We start from the raw sequence: 13800 nt of genomic DNA on the forward strand, positions 1-13800 counted from the left end.
ACACACACACACACACACACACACATGCACACACACACACACACACACACACACACACACACACATGCACACACACACACACACACACACACACACACCCAAACACACACACACACGCACACACACACACACACACACACACCGTGCCAGGGTAAAGCTGGTTGGGACTCCATGGCAACTTCATGCCCTGACTTGCCAAACTTCAGTCAGTCTACGATGATCTCTCTGCCCCAGTGGCATTTGGCACTCTCCCCTACACTCACAGTCTCAATATATCCATTCTGCCCCGATGTTTGTTCTTAAAATATTATTGTTTGTAAATACGCAAATCTGGATTTTCCTTTATTCAAATCCATATTTATGTTGTAAGTCGTTGACGTGGTTTGCCGTTTTGAATCCGTGGCCAAATCAAACAGGCCCGGAGCCCGTCCGGTAATGTAGTTGTGATGCTGTAATGCAGGGACTGTGTCCCTGTGTGTGCTCTAGGAATAAATCACTTTCCGTGAAGGGGCTCTAACAAGTTTAAAACACACTGGGGCCATACAGTCCTGCTCCTCCAAGCCCCGAAGACGCTCTGAAGGGTCTGGCTCCTGTTGAAAGTGAAATGCTTTTATACTTTGGTTTCCACAGAACATTAAACATCATGTCTGGAAAATTGTTTTCGGTGGTCCCAAGTGTTGGAAGGAAGGCGCTTGTTTATGCGCTAAATGCCTTTCATGATACGCTGAAGCTTGCAGCGCTGGCAGAACGCTTCGGCAGGGCTGGGAAAGTGACACCTCAGTGTAGCCTTCATAAAACATTCATAAACACTTCATAACACATGTCGTAAACGCACATGAAAAATATCTCAAAAGACCTTTACATGGCCAGTAGGCTATCCCAAGGTTCATCATTCAAGCCATGTGTTTTTCCTGTGCAAATGTTCAAATGAGCAGCTGGGCGTTGAATATCATTGGATTTGCATATATAGTATGAAAAATAGTTAATGAAGCTGCATTGTTCATTGAGTCCTACTTGAGATGATCAAAGGGGTCCAGCACTTGGCCTTGTCCCACGCACTATTTGCCTTAAGCTGCACTCCCACAGTGACCCTTGACCCCTGGGTGGGCAAGGGGTCATTAGGCAGGCTTGTGATTGGCCCATTGTTCTGTTGGGACAGGTCAAGATGGATGACTCTTTGAAAGGTCACCTCATTATCATGTGTATAGTGCCTAACATGGTCACTCGAGATAAAGATGAAAGCGTAGCCTCAAACTGGAATGAAAAATAAAATAAAACAATGGTATCTTTCCTTTTACATGCCTTCTTTGATCAGTTTTACGAAGTAAAATACTGTCAAAGTAAGTAAAATTCACACGCTCAACATCCACTTACAATCCCTCTATAAATCCCTCTATCCCTCTATTATTGTTTTATTGTTCTATTTAGTAAATTTGTTATTGCTATTTTGTTAATATTTTATTTAAAATTTATAATATTTTATTATTTAATTAATATTTGCCTATATATTGTTTTTTTTATATTGTTTTTTATGTCCCATGCACCAACCTCACCAAGTCAATTTCCTGTATGTGCAAATATACTTGGCCAAATAAAAGAATTCTGATTGTGATTCTGATTCTGATTCTATGCCTTGATGAATAATAACACTGAGCACAGAACATGTGGAGTTGAAAGAGGAGTGGTCAGTATCTCCAGGAGTGGTCAGTATGGGGAGCCTAATCCCCAGCCCTGGTCCCTCTGTTCCCTCCCAAAGAAAAGCAGTCAGTCAATCAGTGGAGGCTGGTAAAGGTAGGAATCAGAGGATCAACAGGCGTTTGATACCATTCCTTGTTCCATCCCATGCATTACAATGAGCCCGTCCTCCGATTTCTACCTCCACCAGCCTCCCCTGCTGTGGGGTCCCTCTTTTTCCCTCCCTAAAGAAAAGAGCAGTCAATCAGTAGCCAGGCCCTCAGTAGAGAGGGAGGGGTGCAGGGCCAGGACCAGGGCAATAGGCCTGCATTGATCTGTGGAGAGAAGGAGGGCTTGAGAGCTCAGTGTGTCACCAGAGTCAGAAGTGAGGTTCAGAGGATTAAGCTCTTTCTCACAGCGCTGAATGGGAACTCTGCTGCCCAGTAAGGACCTGAGCTTCACCACCAATGGGTTATACCAGCCATTAAAGCCTCCGTCCGGGGGCGCAACAGCCCCCCAAGCTGGACAAAGACACTGGGGCCTCATTGTTCCTCTGGGGGACAGGACGTTCCAGAATGAGAGAAATGTGGACACTTCCACTGCCAGGGACCGAGGAGAAATGGGACCTAAGGAGAGATGGGAAATTTTGGCCGTCCTGCAAGGTTTTTTGACAACGCGCGCGAGTCGAATTGCACACTCCGACCTGGCATTCTTGAAAGGGGGAGGGAAAACATAGGAAATCCACTGACTGAAATGATACTGGGCTCATTTCTCTCTCTCTCTTTCTCTCTCTCTCTCTCTCTCTCTCCATGTCTGTTTCTGCTCATTTCCCTCCTGCCATTTAGCGGTCAGGTCATTTGATGAGGGGATGAGAGCAAAAGAGAGGAGGAGGAGGAGGAGGGGGGGCGGCCTAGAGAGGGCTCTGAAAATCTGAGGTTTTTGCTGAATGTATTTGTTTTTTTCAACATTAAACCAGAGATGCCAAAAGCAAATCCCAGAGTAACCCCAGCATACTAATAATACAGCTGCCATCCATCACCACAGACAACAACCAATTAGCACATTCTTCTTCCCCCTGTTCTCATGTTCTTGGCTAACCTCCCCATAATTTTGGGCCGTTCATCAAAAAATGCTCAATACAGTGTGTGTGTGTGTGTGTGTGTGTGTGTGTGTGTGTGTGTGTGTGTGTGTTTGCGTGTGTGTGTGTGTGTGTGTGTTCGCGTGTGTGTTCGCGTGTGTGTGCGTGTATCGTTTGAGAATGTGACTGAAGGGTTGTCGCTGTAACTGAAGCCCAGCTCCTTCATTGTTAGGATGTCAGAACACAAACCCTGGTGAGAGAGAGGCAGGAGGAATGTGGATTGAGAGGTGATGTTGTTCTTGTAGGGGGTTGTGAGGTCTGGGGCCGGGGCTCTGGTTGGGAACAGGGTGGCTGAGGCTCTGGTAGCAGGGCTGGGGATGCTGGTAGTGGCTGTACGGCCTCTGGGTGACCCGGAGAGATAGTCCTGACGCCACTCTCAAGGACAGGCATCTGAGTGCACTCATCACACACACACACACACACACACACTCACACACACACACACACACACACACACCGCACACGTAAGCATACAGACAGACACACAGACACACACACACACACACACACACACACACACACACTCACTCGGTGTGTGTGTGTCTCTCTCTCTCTCTCTGCGATACACTTTGCCCCCTTATGTCAGTTTTTTATTATTATCATTATATTGATTGACTGATTGTTGTTTGCTGTGTTTGCTTGCCCTAAGCATTTCATTGCATTGCCTACGGCTGTATTCTACGTACGTGATAAATAAAGTTTGATTTGATTCTCTCTCTCTGAGGCAGGCTGAGGCACACCGTCACAGCGCAGCCTCATCTCTTCACTGCTACTTTCAGGCCCTCTTTTTCGAACACCTCTAAATGCATTCAGACATTAAGAAATACGTCGCAGAATGTGTGTCGACAGTTGGGAGGATTTCAGGGCAGAGGCTTACGTGTTGCGTCGGACAGGAAGACCTTTCAGCGCTAGCGTACACACACACACACACGGAGAGGCCTCTCCTGTTACTCTGGCCGCAGGCTGCTGGCTGCTGGCTGGCTCTCAAAGCCGGGGCTGAGCACTAAGCAGCAGCAACACAAAACCATTTCATGTAACCCACTCCTGGCGACCCACCGCCCCCCATTCCCCTCACTCTCACTCACTCTCACTCCACACACTATATCAGATTTTTATCTCCCCGGCAGCCTTCCCTGTCCGGGCCATATTAGTGGGGTTCAAGCCAAGTTTAAATAGCAGGCTAGTAAGGTTTCAGCTTAGAGGAACCTGCCAGAGAGGTGAAGTTTTTTAGTGAGTCAGACAGCCTCTGTGTGTGTGTGTGTGTGTGTGTGTGTGTGTGTGTGTGTGTGTGTGTGTGTGTGTGTGTGTGTGTGTGTGTGTGTGTGTGTGTGTGTGTGTGTGTGTGTGTGTGTGTGTGTGTGTGTGTGTGTGTAGGAGGCCACCCACAGTGCTGCAGCAGCAGAGCAGAGCTGGGCCGGGGATCACACTCAGCTGACCTCTACCTCTTGTGGATTAAACAGAAATCCCTCCTACACGTTCTCACTCTCATAACTCCCATACGGAGAGATAGCAGCGCTACATAGAAAAAGCAGTACTGGGGGGTTGTAGTTAGGCGGGTTTGGTGTGTGTGTGTGTGTGCGTGCGTGTGTGTGCGTGCGTGCGTGGATGCTTGACGGGGTGTGATTTGTGTGTGGGGTGAGCGTGTTTTACGTAGCGTGTGTGTACGTTACAGAGAGCTCACGGCTCAGGTGTGTGTGTGAGTGTAATGGTTACGACCATAATGCCAGAGGGAGGACACCTGAGCCAGACCTTTCCACGGTGAACCCCTGCGCTCACATATGAAACCCCTGTATCTCTGGTCTGCACTCACAGACGCCCCCGCCAAGAGGTGGAAAAAACGAGACCGCTGCCCCCAGTGACGACACAACAGACCCCGTCACAGAAATAACCTCGCCACCCAGCCTTTTTTCCCCGAACTCCCAGCGCAGTGATTGAGACGGTCCTTTCACTAACTCACGCACCATGTGCCAGTCATCCGCTCAACTGACGCTTGGATCCTCCAGTTACTGCCTCCTCCTATTTTAAGGCTGTGTTTAGCTTCAGCTCACAGTTGTCAGGCGCTCTACATATATAGAGTTTGAACGTTGTAATTTCGATTTCGCCGTGACACTACGTATTGGCAGGCGTTAGCGTGAATTTCCAGGGTCTAGCGAGAGATGTTTGTTCTTACATGATGAATATACTCTTTCTACCCTTTCTACTATATACATTCATAAACTGATGTGTATTTCTCTCTCTCCCTCTCTCTCTCTCTCTCTCCCTCTCTCTCTCTCTCCCTCTCTCTCTCTCTCCCTCTCTCTCCCTCTCTCTCTCTCTCTCTCTCTCTCTCTCTCCCTCTCTCTCTCTCTCCAGGGTGCCTTGGATGAGGCGTGTGCTGAGGGGATCAGCGATGAACATTACCGCTTAGAAGGTACACACACACACACACACACACACACACACACACACACACACACACACACACCCCAGTAAGCCCTCCCCGAAAAGTGCTGATGAGGTGGATGAAACTCCTCCATTAGTCCTCCATTACCTTCCCTCTCTTTCCCTCTCTTTCTCTTCCTCCCTCCTCTCCCTCTGTCTTCTCTGGTATCGCCCACATGTGGTGTGATCCTTGATTAAAGAGCTCCAGGAGGATACCTCCCTCCCACACACACACACACACCTCCTCTCCCTCCATCTACTCTGTCCCCACCTCCCCTCCCACACACACCTCCCCCTCCATGTGAATTGAGCCGGAGAGGAGCACAGGGAGGGTGCTGGCCTGGCAGCAGGGGTAGAGTGGGACGGGCCTAGCCCAGATACAGCACCGCATGTGGGTCGGTGTGGCTGGGTTAGGTAGTGCTGCCTGGAGGCCGACTGGTCACATGGTTCACGTAGACTGGGTTGTCGTCCGAAACAAAAATGCCGGGTCAGGACCTCTCACTCTGGTCGGCGCCACACATGATCCAAAAGGATTCTGAGAGTGAGGGTTATCCGTATACACATTTGAGTAAAGTGGACCGTCATACCGTAGCTTAGTCCTGTTTTAAGCTCTCTCTGTGTCAGCTTAAGAGTCAGCTTATTCTCCTTCCTGCTTGCCCTCTCCCGGTGCAGAGCAGACACACACACCACCGCTCCCTCTCACCCTCTGTAGACAACCACCCTTTGTGATCCAGCTCAGACAGGCTTACTCAACTTACACACTTTAAAAAAAAAAACTTTTTTTAAAGTGATGCTTTATATCCGTTCAGGTACAACGCTTCTTTATACCTGAGAAGTTGAAACACAGAACCATAGAACATTTGAACAGTAACAGAGCGTTGTGGTGGGTTTTATGAAGGGGCTCTGTCTGACTGGAGGTTGACTGCAACCCTGGAATGAACTCCACTTCAATACAATCATAACTACACATCTGACAAAGTGGAGTGAAAGGAGAGAGAGGGAGGGAGAGAGAGGGGGGGGAGAGGGAGAGAGAGAGAGACCGAGAAAGAAAGGAGAGAGCAAGAGAGAGAGAGAGAGAGTCCTCTGGGCTTCAGACGGCACTTCCAAAGAAAGTTTTGTGGGGATTAAAAAAGAACTAGCTGGCTAAATTGCAAAGAGGGAAGAAGCAAAAGGGATCCAAGATGAAAGCGTGTTTTCAATGAATTCTCACGACTCTATGATCATGCAGTGAGGTGTGTGTGTGTGTGTGTGTGTGTGTGTGTGTGTGTGTGTGTGTGTGTGCGCGCGTGCATCTGGGTGCGCGTGTGCATGCGTGCCATACTCGTGAGAAAGAGAGAGAGGGAGGGAGAGAGAGAGAGAGAGAGAGAGAGGCCCTATCTGTAATTCTTTTCACAGGATGAATAAATCTGAACTATAAGTTACTAGCAATATGCACGTTCAAGTGTAAACCTGTATACAGGTCCTACTGTCCCCACTTGCTTGCAGTCTGAACACATAGAGCTGTGCCACCTGGCAGTGTGGTTAAGGCACGGACCCTGTTGTGTGTAATACAGCAGCCTAAGCTGGGTGTGATATCTACAAGCGTGTGGCATCGCTCCTGCCCTGGGTGTGATATTGCAACAGCAGTGTGTGTGTGTGTGTGTGTGTGTGTGTGTGTGTGTGTGTGGATGGCAGGGAGGGAGGGAGGGCTATTGGAACAGGCATGGTTAGAGTGGGGAGTGCCAACCCCAGCCTGCCTCTCCTCTCCCCTCCTCTCCTCTCCTCCATCAGGTCTGATCCTCAGCCAATCCCCTGGCGGCAGCTCCAGCCATAAAGAGCAGGCTTATGTCAGCGATGGGGGGTCAGACAGAGTGGGGGAGGGGGGGGGTAGCGGGGAGATGGCAGATTACTACAGTATTCCTCTGGGTATTTCATTAGGCGTGAGATATGCATCTCCACTAGAATATGGGCTAACTACTGAACAGATTTTTGCCCCCGTGCACAATGTTCCCTTTGAGTACCTCTCTCTGGATGATCAAAAGACGAGACCCGACGTTATTCTCCTCCAAAAAGTTGGTAAAAAAAGCCTCCCTGGGATTGTGCCTTTCATTCTCGGTGTCTCTCTCTCTCTTTCTCTCTCTCTCTCTTTCTCTCTCTCTCTCTCTCTCTCCCCCCCCCCTCCCCCTCTCTCTCTCTCTCTCTGCCCAGGGACGGGACAGGTCCTCTTTGATCTGCTTTGGATCAGGAGGTAGAAGAACGGAGGCTGTTGTGTCTGTCTGCTCCTTTGGCGAGCACAACAAACACTGTTTCACATTTTTTGACTTGGCTTAATTAATTAGTGATTCTGTTTTACAGCCGGTCTGATCCTCATCCAAAAGGTTTTGAGAATGGGCAACTTCAAAGTGTAATGGGAGGGGGGGTGAGGGTGGAGGGGAGAGGGGGAGGGGGGAGTAGGGGTGGGAGGGGGGGGGGCACTCTGTCTGTCTGTCTGTCTGTCTGCACTGTCTGTCTGTCTGTACTGTATGTCTGGGAGCTAGTGCTCAGCGAACGTCATGCCACATACAGAATTATGAGCTCAGCTGTATTGGGCCAGCCAGGGACAGAGGGCTGGCCTCCCATTGGGTCTTTGATGTTCACACACACACACACACACACACACACACACACACACACACACACACACACACACACACACACACACCACACACTGTTTCCAGTTGAGCATTTATTTTTGAACACCACCTAACTCATATCCTGTCCTGGCATTTTATGTCTGCTCCGTTCCATGTTTGAGAACATTCATCCACCTCTCTCTCTACCCCCCCTCCACCCCCACCTCTCTCTCTACCCCCCCTCCACCCCCCACACACACACTCCCCCAGGGCTATGCTAGGCTAGCAACTTTCCAAAGATCCCCTGGGTGATCTCTCCCCCGGTTATGATTGAAACCCCAGTCCATGTCCCCCAGTCTTGTGAGTGTGGGCCCCCCAACCCTGTTTTTAATCTGTGTGTGTGTGTGTGTGTGTGTGTGTGTGTGTGTGTGTGTGTGTGTGTGTGTGTGTCCACAGTGGCTCTGCCCCCAGAGAAGACAGACAGCTGCTGTGTGGATGAGAAGATGCAGGAGAGGGAGAGCCAGGCGCCCGCGGGCACACAGAAGCAGCTCCAATTTGAAGTGAGTGTGAACATCGACTGGGCCATTTATTACTGTCCCCAAGGACGAAACTAGGGCGACAACATATGACTCTTCTCACAGATGGAAGGACTAGCAACACACACAGACACGTGCATGCACACACACACACACACACACACACACCTTCACACACACACACACACACACACGTATGGTATTGATACTGTGTATTGTTTCAGGAACTGGAGTGTGCGGTCTCTGTGGAGGAGGACAACAGGCAGGAGTGGACCTTCACTCTGTATGACTTTGACAACAATGGAAAGGTCACCAGAGATGTAAGGACCTCTGTCGACCATCAGACATACAAATAAACCACAACTAGATACACACAAACACACATTCATTCACGCACACACACACACGCGTGCACCACACTGCCTTGAATGGCAGCCGGATGTTTCAGAGTGAGACACAGAGCAGATTAAGTCACATTAATCCATTTCAATAATACAGTGAGGAGCCAAATCTAGAGAACTCTTTGCTTTTTCCCCCTTTTCCATCCAAAGATACCTAGTGGCTGGCTTCTTGCCTTGTAAAGATCTGAGAGTGCCGTCAAAAAGGCCCGTATTTTTTGAGAGCGACTTGAAACGGTGTGAAGAGAGACTGAAGCCGTCCTCTGTGTGGTTGGATCTCCAGTTTCTTTGGCATGGCTCGTGGCCCCGCAGGCACAAGAAGGCAGGCGGCAGCTTGCACAAGAAAGGAGAGAGAGAAAAAACACCCAGCTTTTTCTTCTCCAGATCCTTTTGTTTTTATTTCTTCACACGTATGAAAAAATGGAAACCAAAAAATGACACGGGAGGCTTTTTTAACGTCTGTGTTTGAAAGCGGTATCTGGAACCGGTCCCCGAAGAACTCATAATAGTCCTTTATTTCGCTAGTCAGGGAGAGACGGCACCGAACAGGAAGTCAGGCACTTTGACTTTTTTTTTCCGGGAAGAGAACAGGAGAGCGGGAGTTGCTAATAGGTGCAAAAAAAAAAAAAAAACTGCCTAATTTCAGAGTCATTTAGTCAGCCCTGCGTTTCCCGGCAGTGACAGTCGAGAGAGCAAAACTGTAATTACCTTCCAAGGGAAAACGCTAACAAGGTTTGAAAAATGTATAATTGAACATGATATGTTTTTTGATCTGGGGATATTAATGTGACGCTCTCACCCTAAAACAGGCTTTTAAGGCTTCAGCGAGCGCAGATTTCAGACGCTGTCTGACTCTCTTTGTGTGCGGGTGTTATATTGGCCCTCTTTCCCTATCTGTCTTGTCTCTCTCTCTCAAACTCTCTCTCTCCCTCTCTCTCTCTCTCTCTTTCTCTCGTAGCCCTAAGGCAAAAGTCTTAACCATGCCCCCATAGCTACTTAGCTGAACCGCAGAATCATGTGCACGGTCATAGAGAGAGAGAAAGAGAGAGAAATAGAACAGCAAGAGAGAGAGAGAGGTATGGAAATGAACAAAGAGTAGAGCGGAGTGAGCTGTACATCCACTCTGACATCTCCTCCCACCTCCCAGACACATCTTTTCATGCCTTCATTCCAGCCTGTTCCTCCCTGCCTGAACGCTTTATGGGGAAAGCTGAACAGTTCAGCTTAGGCTAGAAACCTTAACGACTGACACCAGCGCTCGTTGCCTGCTTGCATGTGAAGTGCCAGTGTGCTGCCAGCTCTATGCGTATACAGGCCTGTGCTCACCGCTCTCTCTCTCTCTCTCTCTCTCTCTCTGTCTCCCTCAGGACATCACCAGCCTGCTCCACACCATATACGAGGTAGTGGATGCCTCCGTCAACCATTCCCCCAGCAGCAGTAAGACACTGCGGGTCAAGCTCTCTGTGGCGCCCGACTCCACCAGGCGGTGGAGGAGCTGCACGCAGGGCGTTGGCGTAGCAGGTAAAGGAGGGCCTGGGGGGGGGGGGGGATTACAGGGTTTGGGGGTGAGGGGGGTGGGGGTTGGGGGGGGGGGGGAGTTTGTGTGTGTTCCCCTGCGTTGCCTACTGTCAGCACATCTAGAGGTGTGTTTGTTGTCACACTGTCTCTCTCTCTCTCTCTCTCTCTCTCTCTCTCCCTGTCTCTCCATCGCTCCATCTCATCCCGGCACAATGGGTTTCATTTTTTATGATGGGATGAGTGACAGAGCCGAGAGAGTATCCCCCCCCACCATCCCCATCTCCCCCCATCTCCCCTCCCCCCCCAGCGCCTTCAAATACTCTGAAAGAAACCTTAAGAGATGCATCGAGTCCTTTTGATAACCACAGCCATTTTCTTTTCTCCAAAGTGTTTTTTTTCCCCCTTTTCCTCTCCCCTGCTCAGAGCTGTCGGGAAAATATAGCTCCATTCAACTTAACTTTTCTAACTGACGACTGGGTAAACAAGTATCGAGAAAAAAAATCGCTTAAAAAACATATTCCTGTTTGTTTATGGACTGTTGTTGTGGCTATTTATATCTATCAAGCGATTCAAAAGACGCCAGCTTTGAAAATTGTTGGCTGTCTTCATGCTAATTTCAAACCACATCAGATCTCACCCCGTTAATAAACTCAGGGCGATGAATGTTTTTATTTGATTATATATATGAGGCCTGGAGTTGAAAATAGAATAAATGAAGCATTGTTGTTTTTCCTCTTTTATAGATCTTCAAAGTAAAAGGGTTGTGAACAAAGGTTCCTTTCTTCTAAGGCTTGGCTGTGTGACTGCTGTAGTGTGTGTGTGTGTGTGTGTGTGTGTGTGTGTGGAGGAGTGTGTGGCTGCTCTGTGTGCTTCTCTCTTTGATAATGGCCTGCTCTCTCTCACACAGACGTGTCCTACCCCAGACACAAGGCAGACAAGGGCATCGAAGACCCCAAAAGTGCCGACAAGAAGTCCCGGGCCCTCCTCAGGTAATGAGCCTCCCGTCGCAGCGTTTGAACAGAACATCTGTCACTCGCTCTGAAAACACGACAACAATACAAACAAATCTTATCGGGCAGCAACTTTGACCCATTTGCAAAATGTATTCTATCAACTTCCTCTTGGAGAAGTAGGATATGTCTGTAATCTGATTAAACGCCCCATCTACCCGTCCCCCCTCCTCCTCCTTCCCACCCTTAGGCGCCACCACAGCGACCACCACACCCAGCAGGGGCAGGGTTGCCAGCGCAACTGTGTGGACGAGAACCTGGAGCGCCGGAACCATTACCTGGACCTGGCCGGCATAGAGAACTACACGTCCCGCTTTGGAACAGGTGTGTGTGGGCCGGGGGGGGAATGATAATGATGGCAATAATGATGATGGAGAGGTCCTCCTCCGCCGCCTCAATATCCTTTGAAGCTGCCTCCAGGTAGAGGCCCCTGTCGCTGCAGCACCTGCCTGGAGCCATGAGGTGCTCTGCACACAACAAGTCTGGCCGGTAGAAACATGTGGAGCCACGTTGCACAATACAACATGTGTTCACGGGCTGAGCTCCATTATGAGTTATCAGTTATGTTTAATAAAGCGGCCGCTTTGGTCTCAGACGTCAATGATGACAGGATGATTACTTCATGGGGTTCCAGTGTTAACAGTTATCTGTGCCACTCTGTAACCTTTGAAGAATGAAACCTGAAACGGCTGATTTGGTAATGATGAGTAACGACCGTTCAATTAAGATGTCTTTATGAGCTGCTGTATGTCATGGTTCACACGTCATGGATCACGTGTTCAGACCCGTGTTTCCCTCTTCTACAGCCCCGCCCACCGCAGAGCCTCACACTGTGAAAGCAGAACCGCAGACCCGACCATCCAACCAGACCCGGTCCCGCTCCCACGAACCCGAGAATGGCCACACCCACTCCTACCCCCACCACCGGCGCTCACAGATGGTCACGGAGAGCGCAGCAGCGGGCCCCCCCAACACCCTGTGTCCCCCGCGGACCAGGGGCCAGGACAAACACGCCTTGCGCTCCCCCAAGACCCACAGCCGCACCCCCGTAACACAGACCACCTCCGGCAGGGTGATGAGGAGCCGAGGCGGTGGGGTCCCCCCTCCCCCGGCCTTGCCCAGCCAGACCGCTCCTCACCAGGCTTCAGCTCCCTACCGCCGGCACAAGCAAAGGGCCAAGGAGGGTCAGCAGCACCAATACCGGGCGCTGGGCTCTCTGGGGGCCCCCTCGGCCTCGGCCCCGGGCCCCGTGGTGGAGAAAGAGCAGGTGAGGGACTTGCCCAGCGTGCTGCTCTACGATGGGGGGCTGGCCCAGGTGGTCCAGAGGCATGAGCACCACCACCACCATGAACACCACCACCACTACCACCACTTCTACCAGTCCTGAGCCCCCCTCTGCTACCCCCACCCCCTCACCCAGTACCAGGGCCTGCAGCCCCCCCCACCCAGGACTCTACCCCAGGCCAGCAGACACTGCAGGAAGGAGCCCCTCCTGTACAGCATAGCCCAGCAGAGCAGAGCACAGCCAGGGGACTGGGCCAAGGGGAGTAAGCCCAGGCCTTGGCCACAGGAGGAGCTGGCACTGTGGGACTGGAGAGAGAGAGAGAGAGAGAGGGAGAGGGAGAGGACATGTGGAGGACACGGGGAGGTGCAGCCCAGTACTGGGGTGTTGTTGGGGCTGTTGTTGGGGAAGGGGGTTATTATGGGGTGTTCCAGGCATTAAGAGGCCCTGTGAGGCAGCAGGCCAGTGTTTGAGTCTTCTCTTTGAGCCAGAGGGCTAGGGGCTGGGGGGGGGGGGGGCAGGAGGGGTGTGTTAGAGGAGCCAGAGGAACAGCGTGAGAAAAGACTTTGTTGGACTCCACTCATCCCTTTAAGGCTGAGACCCTCTCTGATGGCCACGCCGGCACCACAAACCCTCCCAGACCGTCACTCCATGGCTTAAGAGACTGTAACGTATCAGAGGAAATATATGAAGGAAAATAGGTGAGGGGAGAGCAGTGCCAAGTGTCCAGTTTGTATAATATGACAGTGTGTGTGTGTGAGTGTGTGTGTGTGTGTGTGTGTGTGTGTGTGTGTGTGTGTATCGGTGTGCATCTGTTTCCTCGTCTGCAATGAGACCCCTGTCGCCGCTGAAGACCACTTGAAAAGCACTTGACGGTGCGATGTATCTGAGACACTTTGGGCTGTCAGAGGACAGGCGCTGGAGACGACATGCAATACAGGACACGCCCTGGAAGACAAAAATGAAAGGAGACATGTTTGAAATGTTCAAGTGAGAATAGAAGACCCTAATCAGCTGCTACCTCTAGTATTATTGTAATTGTTGCTATTATGATTATTGCTATTATTCAGATGTCATTTTTCAGTCAATATTTTTTTGTAAAACATGCCACAATCTGCAGTCATTTGTTAGTGTTGGAAAGCTCCTACATATATTACCTACATATTGTATGTATATGTTTAACACTAGGTATACTGCTCTTATCAACATTATAAGCTTTATTGATCATATGA

General features: G+C 50.1%; 1 protein-coding gene across 1 annotated transcript in view; it reads left to right on the forward strand.

The window, feature by feature from the left end:
* The window catches only part of nkd1 (NKD inhibitor of WNT signaling pathway 1), a 28447-nt gene extending 14647 nt beyond the window's left edge, over window positions 1-13800 (forward strand). The window contains exons 4-10 of the mRNA XM_083691017.1: window positions 5165-5222; window positions 8281-8384; window positions 8585-8680; window positions 10126-10279; window positions 11184-11265; window positions 11477-11610; window positions 12093-13800. Of these exons, the coding sequence (XP_083547143.1) occupies window positions 5165-5222; window positions 8281-8384; window positions 8585-8680; window positions 10126-10279; window positions 11184-11265; window positions 11477-11610; window positions 12093-12673 (1209 nt within the window). The 3' untranslated portion in view covers window positions 12674-13800. The remainder of the gene's footprint in view (window positions 1-5164; window positions 5223-8280; window positions 8385-8584; window positions 8681-10125; window positions 10280-11183; window positions 11266-11476; window positions 11611-12092) is intronic.

Source organism: Argentina silus (genome assembly GCF_951799395.1).
Source record: "Argentina silus genome assembly, chromosome: 19".
Lineage (NCBI taxonomy): Eukaryota > Metazoa > Chordata > Actinopteri > Argentiniformes > Argentinidae > Argentina > Argentina silus.